Source organism: Magnolia sinica, chromosome 13, assembly GCF_029962835.1.
Source record: "Magnolia sinica isolate HGM2019 chromosome 13, MsV1, whole genome shotgun sequence".
NCBI classification, from domain to species: Eukaryota; Viridiplantae; Streptophyta; class Magnoliopsida; order Magnoliales; family Magnoliaceae; genus Magnolia; species Magnolia sinica.
Genome location: NC_080585.1, coordinates 11,171,233 through 11,190,898, shown reverse-complemented (window position 1 = coordinate 11,190,898; position 19,666 = coordinate 11,171,233). Strand labels below are relative to the sequence as shown.

The 19,666-nt window shown below is 41.2% G+C and overlaps 1 protein-coding gene across 4 annotated transcripts; it reads left to right on the top strand.

Moving 5' to 3' along the window:
• The first annotated feature begins 1,762 nt into the window (after positions 1-1,762).
• On the top strand, positions 1,763-19,300 carry LOC131222789 (ATP-dependent RNA helicase DEAH13). 4 transcript variants are annotated; one of them, XM_058217987.1, is made up of 13 exons: positions 1,763-1,911; positions 6,877-6,926; positions 7,713-7,788; positions 7,908-7,970; positions 8,108-8,157; positions 8,724-8,784; positions 8,868-9,284; positions 9,763-10,008; positions 10,373-10,603; positions 14,330-14,443; positions 14,565-15,797; positions 16,217-17,870; positions 18,742-19,300. In XM_058217987.1, the coding sequence occupies exons 2-12, from the start codon at positions 6,898-6,900 to the stop codon at positions 17,699-17,701; spliced, it is 4,005 nt and encodes a 1,334-aa protein (XP_058073970.1). In that variant the 5' UTR covers positions 1,763-1,911; positions 6,877-6,897; the 3' UTR covers positions 17,702-17,870; positions 18,742-19,300. The 4 variants fall into 4 exon arrangements, with proteins under 4 accessions (XP_058073970.1, XP_058073969.1, XP_058073968.1 ...); XM_058217986.1 differs by having other exon boundaries at positions 1,850-2,098; XM_058217985.1 differs by lacking the exon at positions 1,763-1,911 and having other exon boundaries at positions 6,040-6,926.
• Positions 19,301-19,666: the final 366 nt, after the last annotated feature.

Genomic DNA, 19,666 nt, shown 5'->3' with positions numbered 1-19,666 from the left:
TGACCCAATCTCGAATCGAAAAAAAGTCGGATCCGAATGACCCTACTCGATCTACACCGATCTAGGCCGTCAGTTTGGTTCGGAACGGGTTGGATCGGGTCGGATCCACCAGATCAAGTCAAATATGCCCAGCTCTAATTACTAAGAGTGTACATCGAGTCGAAACGAGTCAAGCTGGCCTCAACTTGACTCAACTCAGCCACTAGTTGACCTCAGCTCTAACTTGGCTCAACTCGGTCCTCGACCCTGATTGGCCATCTCAGCTTGGTTCGGTCAGCAAGTGGGGCCAGTTTGAGCCAAGATCGAGCCAAGTTCACTATTATAGCATTTTCACAAACACTTTGACTATACCTTCAAAATCTCATTGTATCTGAGACACTGGCAATAGTTTTATAAGTATTTTATTAAATACCTTCTAAGCATCATAAAAATCAAGAAACAAAAAGGGATATTGGTTTCATATGCATACTTTCATTGGCATGGGCCATACTTATTCAAGTCATTTCATCAAACACTTGGTGAGCAACATCAATGTCAAAGTAACCAAGCCACTAAATTGGTTCCATTTGAGTTTGATCTAAACTAGGTTTGAATTGAAGCTAAGTTCAAGCCGAATTGTTTTTTTGAGCTTAAAAATGAGTTGGAGTCAAGCCCAAGTTGGCCCCAGCTGGACCCAACTTCACCTCATTGTAGACCTAAAAATATCTACTCGACTCAGCTGGAACTTGGCTTCGAGTCAAGCCTTTTCGAGTCGAGCGAGCTAAACCAGCTAGCTCAGTACATGTACAACTCTACCTATTATACGAGTAACACGTAACCATCTTGGATTACCTTGATGTATTTGTTGTATATCCACGCTATCCATTTATTTTTTCATATCATTTTAATGCAATATCCCAAACCTTCGAGAAGATCTAAATGTCCGATGGACCACACCACTAGAAACAATGGTACATGACCATTAAAATCTCTTAATGGGTCACACGAGTTTTGGATCAATCTGATCTTTGTATATATACCCAATACAGGTTTTCTTGACATCATCAACAGATTAGATGGTAATAAAAATTACCAAAACCCTACGATGGGCCCTTTTGAAATTTCAACGGTGAGTCACTCAATCACCACTATTTCCTGTGGTGGGGTCCACTTACGTCTAGATCTGCTTAATTTTAGGGATTACGACTTAAAATGGGCCGCAGAAACGGATAGACAGCGTCAATATACAACAAATCATCAAGGTGGGGCCCACATGTTACCCAGGTAACAACCAATCCGCCAACGCAAGAGATGGATGGTCCTGTTAGGGGCTCCGTAGGTCCACTTAGATGTATGTATTTAATCCAAGCCGTCCATCCATTTTGGCGGATCATTTTTAGGGCATGATCACAAAAAGAGGCAGATCAAAGGCTTGAGTGGACCAGAAAACAGCAGTGATAATGATGCCACCATTGAAACCTTCCTAAGGTCCACCGTAATGTCTATTTGCTATCAAACCTGTTCGCAAGTTACACAGACCTGGATGATGATGAGAAAACATAAATATCAGCTTGATTCAAAACTTCTATGCCCCCGAGAGATTTTCAACGGTAGGCGATCAATCCCCACTGTTTCCCATGGTGTAGTTCACTCAAACCTTCAATTTACCTCCCTTTTGTGATGACGCCTAAAATGATCCGCTAAAATGGATGGACGCCGTGGATAAAACACATACGTCAAGGTGGCTCAGAGCCCCTAACAGGACCGTCCGTCTCTAGTTAGGTCCTGGCGGGGGCTGTAGTAGTACCCAATACGCGCCCCACGCTTCAGCATACACGAGCCTCTGAAGCTCGCTCTCTCTCTCTCTCTCTCTCTCTCTCTCTCCCCCTCTCTGACGCCATTCTTCCTCTTCAGAGAAGAAGAAGAACACAGGTAAGTGTTCCTTTTTTCCTTTATTTATTTATGAATTTTTACCGTGGCCATATAATTTCGCACGTGCTGCAACGTTCAATCCCTCTGGCATTCAATCCCACCTTCTATACCCTCAAAGCGACATAACAGTTTCGTGGATTCCACGGTTGCTGGCGGGACTGTCTCCCCATGACTGCAAAGCGTATGGGTAATCTCCCTTTGCTGTACTTACCTGTATTATTGCAGAGACCTGGACTTATATGTTGCGAGTAAAACACTCGCGTGTGTGTGTCTATATATATATATATATATAGAGAGAGAGAGAGAGAGAGAGAGAGAGAGAGAGAGAGAGAGAGAGAGAGAGAGAGAGAGAGAGAGAGAGAGAGAGATGTACAATGTAAGTTTCCATTTAATAGGAGCCTAGACCATTTAATTTACCTGAATCATGGTTCAACCAATTCGAATTTGAATTCGTAGTTCACCGTTCGGCATGTTTCGAATTTTTCCAGTTCGTTGAGACAGGCTCATTTAGTACATTTTTCAATTCGTCTGATTCAGTCTGGATTCGCTTTGTTTGATGGACCAATTCAGTGCCATTAAGTTCGAAGAGGATGGACCATGCTCTAGGTCAAAGAGCACAGACCAATTGGTGGAATGAGGCATGGGCTGGTCCTGAGAATGGGACGGATACAACTTGCAATTTTAAAGATATCTAAGGTCACCAGTTCAATATGATTTTTGGGTTATGGCCCATTTTCGATGGACATGATGATTTGAATGGCTGAGATCAGGTTACATTTGTGCCAATGCACACTGGTTGTACATGTGAGCCCGATGGTCATACCCTCGCAAAACACAATGGTGAATTATTACCCATCTTCTGTTCTGTGTAGACTGTAGAGAAAAACTTTGGTCATATGGTTGAGTGTAATAGATGATATGCAAGCACTTAGAAATTACTTAGAAATCGAGTAGGTGGAATGAAATAAATTCATGTTAAATATGCCAAATTATGGGTCGCAGTTTATATGTATCATGTACCTAAAATTATGCTGATTTGACTATTAGATTGGTGTGAGTTTTTTTTTTTTTTTTCGAAAGGTAACAAAAATATATTATAAACAAGTGCCAAAAGGCAAGAACTACATAGAGAGATGGCAAGAACCGCCCATACTATTTACAATAAAAGAATAATCAATTCCTCACTCCCTCCCCAAGACCTGAAGCCCATTCAATAGCTTTACTTCTAATCTTCAAAACAACCCATCCTAACTAGTGGCTATAATTCATAAAGCACCTCCCATTTCTTTCTTCCCAAATACTCTAGAGCCTCGCCAACAAACCCAACCACCATGACGCTTGTAACTCCTTTTTGAGATTCACCCCATGCCAAGACAAAAAAAGGTCAATGGAAGCTAGAGCGACCCAAGAAACTTGGAACGGGGAAAGGACGCTATTCCACACAAGGACGATGAGCTCAGTGAAAGGTGAGGAAGCTATTCTTGGAACTTGTTAAATGACAATCATTTTGAGAGCATAGTGATATATATTTTTGTAGGATTAAAATGTATGAAGTGAAAGAAGTTTTGAGAAAAATGAAAATATGAAAGGCTCTCTGTCTAGAATAGACAGTATACCAATAGAGGTTTGTAAGTGTATGGGAGATACTGGGTTATTTTGGTTGACAAGGTTATTAAAAAAAATTGTAAGATCAAAGAAAATGCGAAATCAATGGAGGAAAAGTACTGTTTAACAGAAACTTGAAGGATGACGAAATTGAGGAATTATTAGGCCTTCTTTCTCGTGTGCAAGGGTACGCGGTCGATTTAGTAGCTGTTTATTCCTTGTATTGGAACCATGATAGGTCGGGAGCATTCTCAGTTCGATCCCTCTTTTGAAATCTATCTTCTTTGGAGCCTATGGACATCCCTAGTTGCACAGGCCCAGTTTGGACCCACGGGGCCCCTTCCTAGATAGCAGCTTTTGTGTGGTTGGGGGGTCGAGGGAGAATCCTCACCATTGATAACCTTCAGAAGAGAGGTCTCCAACTCCCTAATATTTGAATCCTCTGTTATGCGGATGTTGAATTAGTTGATCATCTCTTTTTCCATTGCAAATTTGCCTTTACCATTTGGTATGGTGTGTTTCAGCAAGCGAATGTCTCATGGGTGCTTTATGATACCATCGATGGTTATTTAAGAACATGAGAAGTTGGTGGTGGGGGAAAGCTTGGGAAGAAAAGGTGGAAGCTAGCATTACTTGCGGTATTTTGGATGATTTGGATCAAGTGGAATGGTCACTATTTTGAAAATAAGTGGTCTTTTGAGTGGGGTAGTCTTTGTAAGGTTTCAAATTACATCAGGGAATGGGCTCCCTGATTGGGGGTGTGGCTTTTGAGCTTGCGGGATTGAGTTGTAACTTAGTTTAGTTTTTTTTTTTTTTCCTTTTCTTTTGTTTTCTTGTCGCCCTTTTGGGCTTTTTGTTTCCTTTTGGCTATTGCCTAATAAAATATTCACCTTTCAAAAATAAAATAAAATACCTTTGTACCTATTTATAAGAATAAAGGAGACAAAGTTGCACTAACTATCGTGGGATTGAAATTATGAGCCATACTATGTATGAAACTATGGGGAAGAGTGATTGAGCAATGACTAAAGCATGAGATGATCATATTAGAAAATCAGTTTGGTTTCATGCCAAGGATGTGTACAACTGAAGCTATTTTCCTACTTAGACAATTAATGGATAAATATGCGGAGAGGAGGAAGGATTGCCACATGGTTTTTATTGACTTGGGGAAATCTTAAGATAGGTCCCCTAGAGAGTTAATTTGATGGGTGTTGGGAAAGAGGAGTTTCAAGACGATATATTGACATGATTAAGGATATGTATGAGGAAGCGGTAACAAATGTGAGTAACATTGGAGAGACAAGTGAGTTCCCAATTATTGTAGGCTTGCACCATGGTTCAACATTGAGTCTGTACCTTGTGCATTTGTTATAAACAGGTTAACGAGGCATTTGTTTTGATTGACAAGATGAGGGAGGGTGTAAACACAAAGCTAGATTTATGGAAGGGTGCTTTAGAATTTAAAGGATTTAAAATTAGGATTAAATAGAGTATGTAAAGTGTAATTTTAAATAACAATAGGAGTGGAAATGGAGAATTAGTTAAGATTGTTGACCAAGAAGTTTTCCAAAATGACCACTTTCGATATATTGGGAAGTCATGAGAGTGGAGAGATTGAGAAGGATGCTGCCATAGAATTCAAGCAGGGTAGAAGAAATGGAGATGTGCCTTTGGAGTTTAATGCGATCATCATGTACCACTCAAACTAAAAGGAAAATTTCATAGGATAGCTATAAGACTAGCTATGCTTTATGGGACGGAATGTTGGGCAGTTAAGGAACAACATGTTCTTGGGATGAGTGTAGCTGAAATGAGGATGTTGAGATGTGTGAGTGGGAAGACAAAGGATAGAATTAGAAATGAATGCATTGAAGGGAACTCATGAGCAGCACTAATAGGTAATAAGATGAGGGAAAGTAGACTTAGATGGTTTGATCATGTGCAACGGAGAACTACACTAGTTAGGAGTGAGTTGGTACAGGTTGAAAGGCTCCAAAAGGGCAACGGGAAGGTCCAAAGTGACATGGGGGGAGGCAGTAAGAAAAGACTTGATGACCTATGGTCTAACTGAAGTTATGTCCCTTGATAGATTGGAACGACAGAACATGATTCATGTAGCTGATCCATAAATCTTAAACCAGTTTCTACACTAGGGAAGCAAGTTTTCTGTTCTTGGAGTTGTAGTATGTTCCTTTCTTTAACAACGTTCTAAATAATACATCATGGTTAGGATGCAAGGGTTGCAATGTTGTTGAGATTATGGGGCTCTGACTGTTTTTGTGCAAAAAATGCACACACACACACTCGCATTTGATAATCGTTTGGTCTAACTTACGTGTAGATGGGTAACAGGCCGGAAGGTGGGATTGGAATGCCTCTAGGGAGGGAATTGAATGTTGTGCAATGTCCCATAAATAAAGAAGTGAATTTGGTCCCATATAATTAGAGGTGTACACGAACCGAGCTAGGTCGATTAGCTCGCTCGACTCGACTCGAAAAAGCTCGATTCGACTTGACTCGAAAAAGCTTGATTCGACTCGGTTCGAAGCTGAGTTCGAGCCGAGTCGAGCTGATTTTTTGAGCTCGAAAATGAGTTCGAGCTGGCCCCAGCTCGACTCGACTTGGATCGAACCCAACTCGAATTGAACTCGGATCGAACCAGTTTGGTGACTTGGTTACTTTGATATTGATGTTGCTCACCAAATGTTTGATGAAATGACTCAAAGAAGTGTGGCTGGTGGCAACTGGCAAGGAAAGTATGTATGTGAAACGAACACCCCTTTTTTCTTGATTTTTATGTTGCTTAGAAGGTGTTTGATAAAATATCTGTAAAACCATTGCTGTTGTCTCAAATACAGTGAGATTTTGAAAGTGCAGTCCAGGTGTTTGTGAAAATGCTGCAATGGCGAACTCGGCTCAAACTGGCCCGAGCTGTTGACCGAACCGAGCCGAGCTGGCCAGTCAGGCTCGAGGACTGAGCCGAGCCGAGTTCGAGCTGAGGTCAGCTAGTGGCCGAGCCGAGTCGAGCTGAGGCCAGCTCAACTCGGTTCAACTTGATGTACACCCCTACATATAATGCCAAGGACTGTTCTCTTAACCCTTTTGGTGGGCATAGAATCTGGGCCATTTAATGTGCTAACGACAATCTCAAGATCTTAACATTGTTGATGGCCCTAGAATTTGGGTTGTTGACCATTCTCTTAAGTGTTTACATCTAAATATTGGTGGAAAACATACAATTCTCAAATTTCTTTTTTAATTCCCAATCTTTATAAAAATATTTACCTCAGCTGATGTTTTCAGAAACTTTGTAACTAATAATTGTGCCACTGGCTTACTCAATATAATTTTATGCAGGTTTGCATTAAGCAGGACGGAATGAAGTCGCCTTTGGGTAGTTCTGAATGGTATGTAGATGAGTCCAACAAAACTGTTAGGATCAGAAACATCGATACTTGGTGGGGGAGCTTCGTTTACGGTTTGATTTTACATGAGAAATGATAGAAGTCTTCCAGAGCACTGTTAAGTTATAGTGCTCCTGGATACATAGTGACATGTGGACAATCCTATCTGGTATATCCATTAGGTCCAGTCCACACTTCATGGTTCACAATGTGAAGGTCATACTGATTGGATGATCCTATCCATCCGAAAGTTGTGCTTGTTTTTTAATGGCCATCTGATTTTAAAGCCATGTTGGGATGATTAAGATCATCTGTTTCAAACCATAAGCATTCCATGGCGGGCATCACTGAATGGATGGTTCAAATTGCTGATTGGAGTATTGGACTTACTTTTCTGTTAACAATCTTGACTGTTTATTTATATACTACTGATGGGATGGTTAGAATCATCTGATCAGTGTGGTTTTTGCTTAGTATCCCATTAAGTGTAGGCAGACCAACATGGACAGTTCAGGTCTATCAATGAGACTGTTCATGTGTCCTCATGCAAATAGGACTACTGGATCATGTATCTACTAAAAATATGTTATATGATCTTAGCAAGGACTAGTTTGCTTATACACAAGTATTTACAGGTACAGTGCGATATATCTTGGGGAATTAAAGTGCTCAGTTTATACTCAATGTCCTGAGATTGATTTTAGCCACTTGCAAGTGTGGTAAAAATATATTAGTTGATGCAGATACTTTGTCTATTGAGACTTTCCTTTTTTGGCTTTCATTTTACAGCTCCAAAGGTGGTGATGATAGTAACAAAATCCTATTACCTGTAAAGAAAAAGAGCAAAACAAAAGGCACGAATCAGGTACCAAACAAGCTAACAGAGTGTTTCAGTTAAGTGAGGCTTTAATTTGATATAATCTCTTGTACATCAAGTGCATGCTTCTGAAACTTGGCATTTCAATTATATTTGCTTATTGCAAGTGTAAGAAGAAGGAAGTGCCGCAGCTGAGCAAATCCCAGAAACGGAAATTGAAACAACTGCAGGTGTGTGGCTTTCTACTTGTTTCCCCGTAACCATGTTTGAGCATTTCTTTTTTCTTTTCACGATACTTTTGCTGCTGTGGGTTCCATATCAGTTCCTGAAACTTGTTTTGTTTTGTTTTGTTTTCTTGTACATGTAGGAAGAGAAGGAGAGAAAGGCCTTGGAATTGAAAAGTATTAAGATCTTGGAGTAAGCTACCATTTTTTCCCCCTAAAAGTTTTGTCGGAGAGATGGTGATGAAGGGCTGCTGGTCTCCAGCATCTCTGCTGTACATGTTGTATGCTTCTAGAGCAATTGGAACCATTGTTCGGGTGGTTCACCACATGAAGAGGCTATAGCTAAAATTACTGTTATCAAACTATCTTACCCATCACACTGGTGGCCTGCTAATGAACACTAAGAAAAAGTTGAGCAAGAAGTTCTCATTCAATGGACGGAAATTCGCTCCAATCATACTGCTAGGACTGTTAGATCATGCAACTTTTTCACCATTGCCTGTCTACACCATGGCCCGCCAGATCCATAGTTTGTGTCTGCCATGCATATGGAAGAGATGTTGGAGACTAGTGAGCCTCCATCTTCAAAGAAGCGGATGACTCTCTAGCAAATCCTTGTTCTATTCTCATAACCATATCATTTGACGAACTCTGCTTCATATTCTCACATGGAAATGATACAGAATTCTTCAAGAATACTGAAGTTCCTTATTCTCAACTCTAACACATAGATACGTGTTTCTCTGAATTAATTTTCAGGAAGTACAAAATTCACGATGATGCATATTCCCTTCTGCGGTCTTCAGGGAACATGGGTCAGGTGTGTAGCATCAAATAAGCGTTGCTTTCTGAGTAGAAAAAATAAGGTAACTGCTAGTACTCAATGGATGTGTTGCCATGCAGGCGGAAACCATGCGAGAAAAACGCATAAGAGCCATGCAACTTTCTAAAGCAGGTTTGGAAGTGCCACAAGATGGTCAGCCCTTCCAAAAGAAGGGCAGTAGTCAAGGTTCTTCCTTGCAGAATGAAGTCACTATGGAACCTGGTTCTGAGAAGGGCAGCTCCAAACAGGACCCTCAAGATGGCAGTGAACTGAAACCAATGATAACTGGAGGAGATTGTGTTGATGCCTGTGGGCATTCAGACAATCATCCAAAGCCTACCATTAGTGGAGCACTAGGTGCAGATGCTGGAGCAGATGTCACCTTACCAAGCCTGGAAGTTGCTGATAAAGACAGGGGTACATGCATGCCAGGAGATAGGAAAATATTTCCAATTGTTTCTTGTAGCAATGACAGAGGAAAATGCACTAAGCTTCAGGTGGTTGTTGATACTTTGGCAAAATCTTCTGGTTTGGTAGAATTCAATTTACAGTCATTTCGTTTTCTTCTTTTCTTGGAGTCTTCTTTGCTGGTATTTGTTCTCGATCCTCTGATAAATGTAACTAATGTTTTGTATCCTTCTTCTTCTTCTTCTTCTTTTTTTTTGAAGAAATTTTCTTGTGTATCAAATTTTTTTTTGTATAACTCCTATGTTGTTTATCAGTTCTTTTTACGTACCTTTACATTGATGTTTTTTTGACCGTTCGAGTGTGTATATTACATTAAGAGGTTTATGTATTTTTGGGTATCCAGGTGTCTTAGTAAACTGCATTACTATATTTTTACCATATTCAGCCAACCTTTCATATATCATGCTTGATGAGCTTCCAACGTTGCTGATACCTATTGGGTTTGTTTTTCTAACTGTGTTTTTCCGCATGCTCATTGACACGAAAGGTGGTTTATCTGTTGGCCAGGATAGGGATGGAGATGGTCCAAAAATAGACTGCCAGAATATCAGTGCTGTTTCAAATCTTGCGGGCCATCAACCTGTGAATGGCAGGACTGTAGTGCATGTATCAAGACCAAAGGAGGTTGAAAGCAAAAGGGGGGATCTCCCTATAGTCATGATGGAGCAGGAGGTTATGGAAGCTATCAATGAACATTCTACTGTTATTGTTTGTGGAGAGACTGGATGTGGCAAGACTACTCAAGTTCCTCAGGTGTGCTCTAGTTTGATGTTTCTCATATTTTACCAGCACACATTCAAGGCTAGCTTTTCCATTAGGCCGTGTTTGGAAACCATAGATTCCTTGCCAAACAACGGAAAAGGAAAAGGATTTGCCTTTGATGCGACAATTTGTGTTGTTTGGAATTTGGATAGCTAAGAAGAATATGAGATTTCTACTTGCTACCCACACAAACTCAAAATTGGAATCCATGTTTCAGTAGTTCTTATGGTAATTGTCAACATTAAATAATTATTGTGTTTTTCCCCTTTCTTTTTTACCTTGGATTCCACATATCCAAACATGCCCTTAAGAGCGAATTTAAATTTTGGCTTTCTGATTCAATGGCATTTCACAGTTCCTCTATGAAGCTGGGTTTGGTTCAAGAAATTGCAATGATAAAAAAGGAATTATTGGTATTACTCAACCACGCCGTGTTGCAGTTCTTGCCACTGCCAAGCGAGTGGCCTTTGAACTAGGCCTTCGTTTAGGAAAGGAAGTCGGTTTTCAAGTTAGACATGACAAGAAGATTGGAGAGAATTGCTCCATCAAGTTCATGACAGATGGAATTCTGCTTCGTGAAGTGCAGGTTCCTCCCTGAATCTTACTTTTATATGGTTATCTGTATTTGATTCAACATTGCGATGGTTATACTCTAGTAATAGTTTTCTTGCTGTACATGGATATCCACTAGTAAGACAAAGCCTTTATGTGGATGTGTTTCAACAATGTATACCATTTGCTACATTTTTGCTTCCATGTCCATTCCATATTAACTTTTGGACTCCCCTACACTAGATTTTTCCTTGGGCGTCGTTTAGCAGCGTTGAAGCAAAGAGTATTTGAGAGGATTTTTGGGGATTTATTTTGGTGCGTTTGGCAGTGTTGATTTGGGGATACCCTTCCCATGCTTTTTGAAAACACAAGAAAATGCTAGGAGGTAGTTTGGCACCATGGATTTATTTATTTATTTATTTTTTTTTTTTTTTATTTTTTTATTTTTTTTTTTGGGGGGGGGGGGGTTGGGTTGTTGAGGGGATTTCAAATCCCTGGATTTGTTTGGCACCATAAGGTAACTGGGGGCTTGAAATGCTTGGATTACATCTAAAATCCTTCGAAGAGTTGCATGTGTGTCACTAGACTATTAATCTATTGGGCACATGGCTCAATGATGATATCCCAAAACAGTTAGATTATCAATTGCATCACTATAATTACTTTAATACAATGATTTGTGCTGTCCAAACATTGTTCATGTAAATCAATGGTTAAAAATCGTCGGTTAGTCACTCGGATGTGATCTTGTGCTTGTGGCCCATCTGAGACTTGGAATATATATATATATATATATAGGCTTATTACAATCATTGTGTCAAACATTACATACGCACACTAATTATTGATATTAAACTTGATTTAGTAATTAAATTCAAACCCCTATAAATATACTATGCATAACTACTTTTGGATTACAGGGGATTCTGAATCCAGGGTGCCAAACACAACAGGAGGATTTCAAATCCAGGGGGTTCCGAATCCATGCTCCCAAACAGGCCCTAAGATTTAGATGCATTTCAATTTTGATTACGCTTGAATCCTCCAACAGTTTGAAAATCAACCATTGGAGGTGCTAAAACACTGCTAACATTCACTCTATCCCTCTCTCTCTCTCCCTTACCACCATTTGCGACATCTCCCCTGCTGCAACCCATCTCTCTCTCTCTCTCTCTCTCTCTCTCCTTCTATGCTCTAGCGTGTAGTCTCTCTCTCTCTCTCTCTCTCACTCTCTCCTTCTCTGCTCCAGTGTATTCTCTCTGTCTCTCTCTCACTCTCTCCTTCTTTGTCCAGTGTATTCTCTCTCTCTCTCTCTCTCTCTCTCTCTCTCTCTCTCTCAAATAGGGGTTGGTGGTTTTTAGTGACGACAAGAGGCGATGATAACGATATCGAAGGAGGCAACGGATTGAAGGTTGTGGCAATGATGGGGGATACATCAGTGACATATGTGCACATGGGATATGGTAGATGAGACGATGGGTTCAGATGGGGGAAGAAAGGGAGATGGAAGAAAGAAGGGAGAGATTGAAAGAGGTATAGCAAGTGGGTCGGTGTCTACTCATTGTAGGCCCAATTTTGGGGCCCAAGCCATGGAAGATATGTGGTGGTGTGACAGATGTTGAGCCCCACTTGCAGGAGTTTATGAGAGATGGTGGTCACCCATCACTACCCCTTGATGGCCTTGGTTCATGCTGGGGCCAACATTTTGTAATGGCCTCCTTTTTCTTTCATAACCCGCCTGAGGCTTCAACTATAAAATTAATGGGCCCACTTGTGGCTCACCTGAGGCTCAAAATTACCTTAAATTTACCCAAAGTGTGCATTTCAATGGGCTTATTACGGTGATTGTTTATAATGTGACACACCCCCTTCATTTTCAAAAAAGGACTGAAATCAATGATTTGGATTATCCTTGTATCCAAGTACACCTGATTCCATGCTTCCAAACGACTCACTCTCCATTAAATCCCCTCAAATACCTCTAATTCCATGTTGCCAAACGGCCACTAAATGCTCGTTTAGTGGCTTGTATTTGGAATCGAGGTGATTTTGAATCTTCAACTATGCTTGGCAGCCTGTAATTGGAATCCAAATATTGTGTTTGGCAACCAAGATTTTGAATAAAGAAGAATTCTATAATATGTTCACAGGAACCTGAATTTGAAGTAAATAATCTACAATACCCCAAAATGGTGTACAACAACTTCCGAATCCAAATCCGCTCAAACCCCCTCCAATGGTTCGTTTTTCGACGTTGGAGGGGAACCTTATAAAAATGTATTATTTCTTCTCTTCCAACATCTCTCTCTCTCTCTCTCTCTCTCTCTCTCTCTCTCACATCCCACATGCATCTAATGCCCTATTCCTCCCCATTCTAGCTTCTGGTTCCCTGACTCCACCACGATGGATAGCCTTTGATGGGGATGATGAATGGTCACTAGTGAGGCAAACCACTGGAATTTGACATTGATTCCGGTGGGTGAAGAATGGCCGCCAGGTTGCATCGCTGGCTTGTGTAGCAAAGCTCAATGGTTGGTTTGCTAATGGGCTAGGCTGGCCCATTGGGCTTTACGACCTTGCTTGGGGTGGAATATTACCCCGAGATTAGGGCTTGTGCTTAATATCAAGCCCACTTATCATTTGGGCCAGACTTGAGCTATGTCCATTGACCCAACCTAGCATGCTTAAAGTTTCGAGGGCATTTTTGTAATATGCCAGTTGACCACGCCTAATGGACACCCCATATCTTTCATAAAAGCGGGTGGGTGGTTTTGGGCTCGGGCTTGTTTATTTTGTCCATCATTGGCCTAGGTTGGCTTCGGCATATGTTTTGTTGCGTGGGCTCGGCTTTAAAAGACGTTGGCCTAGCTGGGGCCCACCCGCTGACAACCCTACTCGATGGACATCTTGGATCTCATCCTTGCATGCTTGGCCCTACTATTAAAGCCCGTTTATTGTTTGGACCAGTCTTGAGCTATGTTTAAGACCTGTCAAGGGCATTTTAATATATGTTATACCGGTGGACCACACTTAATGAACAGCCCAGATCTTTCATAAAAGTGGGTGGTGGTTTCGGGCTTGGGCCTATTTGTTTTGTCCATCATGGGCCCAGGCTAGCTTCATTGTAGGTTTTGTTGTGTGGTCTGTGCTTCAAAAGATGTTGGCCCGCCTGTTGACAACCCTACTTGAGGGACAGCTTGGATCTCATCTTCGTGTCCTGTAACATGAGGTGCTAATCCCAGTACATATCACATGTGCGCGGCCTAAAAAAAAAGGATGGTAAAAAAAAATCCAAATGAAAGGTAAAAATCTCATCCTAGTGTGCTGTAATGTGAAGTGCTAACAATCCAGACTGTTGGTTTGGACCCCACTCTCGATGGCCTATGACCCAGAAACCTTTAACAATCTCATCTTATGTTTCTTAACTGTTTTCATTCCACTCATGAAACACACCTCTATTTGAAATCATGCAATTCCTTATTGTTTGGCCATTCAATTTTTGGATTGCTACTGCTCTCTTTGGTATCATTTATATTGGAACACACACACACACACACACACTCTCTCTCTCTCTCTCTCCCCCCCCCACAAAAAAAAAAAAAAAAGAAAAGGAAAGAAAGAAAGAAAGAAAGAAGAAGAAATGTTTATACAGGAAAGGATTAGTTTGCCTTTCTTCATGGCTGATTAATAAGCTTGTATAAAAACTGATCTTGCAGCATGCTTCCAAGATTGCAATTGATGCATCCCTATTGTTTTGCAGAATGATTTCTTATTGAAACGCTATTCAATTATCATCCTAGATGAGGCTCATGAGAGGAGCTTGAATACAGACATACTTATTGGGATGCTTTCCCGGGTTATACAAGTCCGCCAGGTAGAAGCCGATGCTTGTACTGACACTTTACATAAAAGTTATGGTCTAGTTTTATATTTATATTTTGTATTTTTTCCTCTTTCATTTCTTTGGAGTTTGTGATCATGTGCTTTTATGGCAGAAATTATATGCGGAGCAGCAAAAGAAGGTGCTTTCAGGAGTAAGGATTAATCCTGAAAATATGATTACTCAATTAAAGCTTGTGCTTATGAGTGCTACCTTGCGAGTTGAGGATTTTGTTTCTGATAGGAGGTTATTTCATGAACCCCCACCTGTTATAGAGGTTCCAACTCGACAATTTCCCGTGACTATTCACTTTTCAAAGAGAACGGAGATAGTGGACTACAGCGGCCAAGCTTACAAAAAGGTCATGTTGATTCATAAGAAGTTGCCACCAGGTGGCATACTCGTATTTGTCACCGGCCAGCGGGAAGTGGAATACTTGTGTCGGAAGCTACAGAAAGCTTCACGGCAGCTGACAGAAAATAGCTCTAAAGGACAAATGGGTAATGTGAATCCACTTCTCTTGGAAGCAGGCAATGAGGAGCAAGGACCTGATATGAAGGACATCAATGAAGCGTTTGAGATTCGTGGTAACTCTCCTGACCAGCAGAATGACATGTTTAGCTCTCGTTATGAGGATCTTGATGATTTTGGGAGGGATTCGTACACCTTCAATTCAGGCTCTGAGAGTGAACTGCCAAATGAGAGTGATGATGAGGATTCCTTGAGTGATGAAATGCCAGAGAAATCTGATTTGGTGGTAGATATCTTAAGAGAACCTGGGAGCATTGCTTCATTGAAAGCTGCTTTTGAGGCTCTGGCTAGCAAAGCACCAAATGGAAATCATGAGGAAAAACCATGTCTTCCTGTTATTCCAGCGACAGACGAATCTTCAAATCAATCTTCTATTTCTGGGAGGAAACATGGAGTTGATGGTATTTGTTCAGGGCCACTGCACGTCTTGCCTCTTTATGCTATGCTACCTGCTGCAGCACAGCTCCGTGTATTCGGAGAGGTGCCTGAAGGAGAGCGGCTTGTTGTGGTTGCTACTAATGTGGCCGAGACCTCTTTAACTATCCCTGGCATAAAATATGTGGTCGACACTGGCAGAGAAAAAGTCAAGAACTACAACTGCAGCAACGGGATGGCCGCGTATGAAGTTCAATGGATAAGCAAAGCTTCAGCTGCCCAACGTGCAGGAAGAGCTGGAAGAACTGGGCCTGGCCACTGTTACCGGCTATATTCCTCTGCTGTCTTTAATAACATCTTTTGTGACTTCTCGAGTGCTGAAATAACTAGAATTCCGGTGGATGGTGTTGTCCTTGTCATGAAGTTCATGGGCATTGATAAGGTCAGTTACATTGCAATGCCTTTTCATTTGAGCCTAGAGAATGATACTATGAAGCATCGTGCTTCATGGTGATCCAAGAAGTGCACACCCAAACATCTCTACGGTGTCCAGGACCTTTGATTTGGTGGGCCACCATATGAATGGGCCATAGACAAAATAACAACGTTATTAATCCATTGTGCTAACTCAAAAGAATGAGCAACATTTCTCATTCAACTGGGCCAATATCAGATCACTACATGTTCGGCATATGGACCATCCATGTGGTGGTCCACCAGATCAACAATTCCAATCACCATATGTGTTTGCCAAGTGTATGTTGGGATGGCGCTTCATAGAACTTCCATGGAGCACACGTCATACTAACATTTCTCGTTGGGATTTTTTAAAGCTTTAGCTTCTACTCTTTTATGTTCCAGGTTGCGAATTTCCCTTTCCCCACCCCCCCTGAAACTACTGCGTTGGCGGAAGCCGAGCGTTGCTTAAAGTCTATCGAAGCACTTGATAGCCTGGGAAGGCTCACTCCTATCGGGAAGGCCATGGCGCAATATCCTATGAGTCCACGTCATTCCCGCATGATGCTGACGGTTATTCATATCATGCGGAAACAGCAAGATTATGCTAGAGCAAATCTAGTTTTGGGCTACACGGTGGCTGCAGCTGCAGCTTTGAGCTTTTCCAATCCTTTCGTTATGCAATTTGGTGGATTCCATGGAAGTAAAGATGACTTGGATCACGATGGTGAAAACGATGCCAACTGGGATACTGAAAAAATTCTTGATCAGGAGGAGAAATTGAGGCAGAAGAAACTGAAAGCAATGGCCAAAACTGCGCGTGCGAAATTCTGTAATCCCAGTAGCGATGCTTTGACAATAGCATATGCTCTGCAGCTGTTTGAGCTTGCAGAAGACCCAGCGGAATTCTGCAAGGACAATGCGTTGCACTTGAAAACCATGGATGAGATGTCGAAGTTGAGAAAGCAGCTCCTTCAGCTGATATTCCATCAAAATGCTGTCAGTGGGTTAGAGCAAGAATTCTCTTGGACACATGGAAATGTCGAGGATGTTGAATGTGCTTGGAGGATTTCTTCTGACAAGCATCTGTTACGACTGAATGAAGAACAGCTTTTGGGGCAAGCCATCTGTGCGGGTTGGGCAGATAGGGTTGCCAAGCGCATTAGAACAGTCTCAAATTCATCAGACAGAGATCGAAAAGCAAATGCCCTTCGATATCAAGCTTGCATGGTGAATGAAACTGTTTTCCTTCACCGCTCGTCGTCAGTTTCACAATCTGCACCAGAATTTGCAGTTTATAATGAACTGCTTCAAACGAAGCGGCCGTATATGCATGGAATAACTAGTGTTAAGTCAGATTGGCTTGTCAAATACGCAAGGTCTCTATGCAGCTTCTCTGCCCCACTTTCGGACCCCAAACCTTATTATGATCCTCTTACAGACCAAGTGCTGTGTTGGGTCAGTCCGACCTTTGGCCCGCATCTTTGGCAGCTGCCGTTGCATAGTGTGCCTATTAAAAATGATGTGCTCCGAGTGTCTGTATTTGCTTATGCGTTGCTTGAAGGCAATGTTTTGCCATGCTTAAAATCTGCTCAGAAGTTCATGGCTGCTCCACCATCTAGCATGTTGAGGCCTGAGGCATTGGGCCAAAAACGAGTTGGCAATCTGCTGAATAAACTAAAGATTGGTTCTGGGACAATAGATAGCCGTGCTGCGCTGAGAGAGGTCTGGGGTAAGAATCCACAGGAATTGCATTCAGAAATTCAGTGTTGGTTTCAGGAGAGATTTCAGGATCAATTTGAAGAGGTCTGGATGCAAATGCATCGTGAAGTTCTTCTGGAGGCCCAAGAACTCTTTCCGAAAAGGGTAAAGAAAGAAAAGAAAAGGTAGAATTGCTTGCACAAAAACCATGTCGATGTGGCAGTGTTGAGGAGAGTCTTGGATTTACCTGAAAACTCAACTCTTGAAAAGGGGGGATGGGCCATTGTGATATATGAGGCAGATTTCATGGATACCTCAGTGACGATGTGGGCTGTTCTGTAGTTGGCATATTTCTGAGGTAACTTTTGAGGCCTGTTACTACTGCTACTATTATTATGCAAAATTACCAAAATAGTGCTACTTCATAAAACATTCCACAAAAGGCACTGTAGATCCCTTGTGAGTTTGAGGCCTTGTTTGGTAGATGCCTAAAAATGAGTTCATCTCATTTTAGTTAACAGTAATTATGCATTAGAGATCTTGATCTGTAACACATAATGAGTTCATGTTAACAGTAATTATGTAGTAGAGTTCAAGATATCTAATATATAATTACTGTTAGCTAAAATGAGACAAACTCATTTTTAGGCTTCTACCCAACAGGGCCTAAGTTTTTGCTAATATTCTCTTAGAAGTCCCATGTTTGGACAGTGGTGAAAGTGAGCTGGATTATGTATGATGGAAACTACTGGATAATAGATGAAAATGCCCTTAGTGCCTGCTAACTCTCTAGCTGTCACTTTTGAAGGGGACTAAAACTAGCTATGAGCTCTGATTGGGCTAAAACTAGTTGTTAGCTTTGATAATGGCTCACTAATTTACAGATGCTACCGAAAGTGGCTAACTTTGTTGCCGTGGCAGCTGAAACCAGCTGTCAGTTTTAATGGAGGCCAATACTGTCAGTTTTGATAGCGGCTTGCATTGAGGGCATTTTCATAGGCAAACCTGCTTTTCACTGCTGTTCAAAAATAGGACTTTCACAAATTATTTGCAGAAAATTGGAACATTCATGGAAATGAGGGATTTTTTTTGGAACATATTTTTATAAAGTAGCACTGTTCGGTTAATTTTTCATATTATTGTTATTTGATAAGTTTTCCTTATTATTATTAATATTAGTCCAGTTCTTTTTTAATTAATCTTGCTTTTATTAAATCTGTTGAACGCAGAATCATGCAGCTTCTGGTTCTCACTCAAATAGGATGCTGATACAGGTGAAATGTGAGGCTGACTACTACTCTTTTATTTGTTGACTTTTCTTATGTGTGGCAAATGTGTACAAGATCCAAACCGATCATCATGTCGGCCTATGGAAAGGTCATATCCCAAAATCCACACGATTGCTTGATTCTAACCTTTGGGTTGGATGATTTTTTAGGTAAAAAAGGAAAATGGAGGGCTGAAAGTACCTTGGTTGACCTTTCCATAACTAGTTTATTTTCCTGTGAGTCCTCCAATGGAATGGTTAGTATTGTCATATCAGTGCAATTTTTGGGGTATATCCCATCCAAGGGAGATCTGACCTGATGATGGTTCCAGATCTCATACATGCATGCCGCCTGTACAAAAAGCAAGTCTATTATTATTTAGGATTTTGTTATTATAGTTTTAAGGCTGTTCGCTTGAGCCAGTATTGCGTCTCTTTTGACCATTGTAACCATAGATTATCCACAAATGGATTGAAGATTGATATTTTCATCTTCCCTCAACCTTTTGGGGCTTTCATTTCTGGCCTTTCTCATGTAAGACCACTCCTGCAGCATTCTGGATCATTCCGTCTGACCCATTTTGGCAAAGTAGTGCGTCTTCAGTGTAATTTTTCAGGCATTTTGGTTGTTTGAGGTGAGTTATGGGGTCAAGAGGCCCACAAACTTCAAAGGCCATGGGAGCCATGTGAATCTGCTGAGGCTCAGAAGCCATATAATTCATCGTCAGTATGTGGTGTGACCCAGGAATAATTCTTGGGGCGCCATCTGGTAATGAAACCATGCATCAGAAGACTATATGGGTGCGAGTTCTTCAAGCCCACTCTTGAGGTCCTCAATGCTGCTGCACGTCGCCTCAAAATGGTCGTGTCCAGTAGCTACAATGATG

What these genes read in the sequence shown, in the direction of transcription:
- LOC131222789 (XM_058217985.1), top strand. Translation starts at nt 6,871, where the DNA reads ATGCAGGTTTGCATTAAGCAGGACGGAATGAAGTCGCCTTTGGGTAGT. An exon ending in AAACAAAAGGCACGAATCAG is followed by an intron (nt 7,789 to 7,907) that starts GTACCAAACAAG and finishes GCTTATTGCAAG; the next exon opens with TGTAAGAAGAAGGAAGTGCC. An exon ending in GGAAATTGAAACAACTGCAG is followed by an intron (nt 7,971 to 8,107) that starts GTGTGTGGCTTT and finishes TTGTACATGTAG; the next exon opens with GAAGAGAAGGAGAGAAAGGC.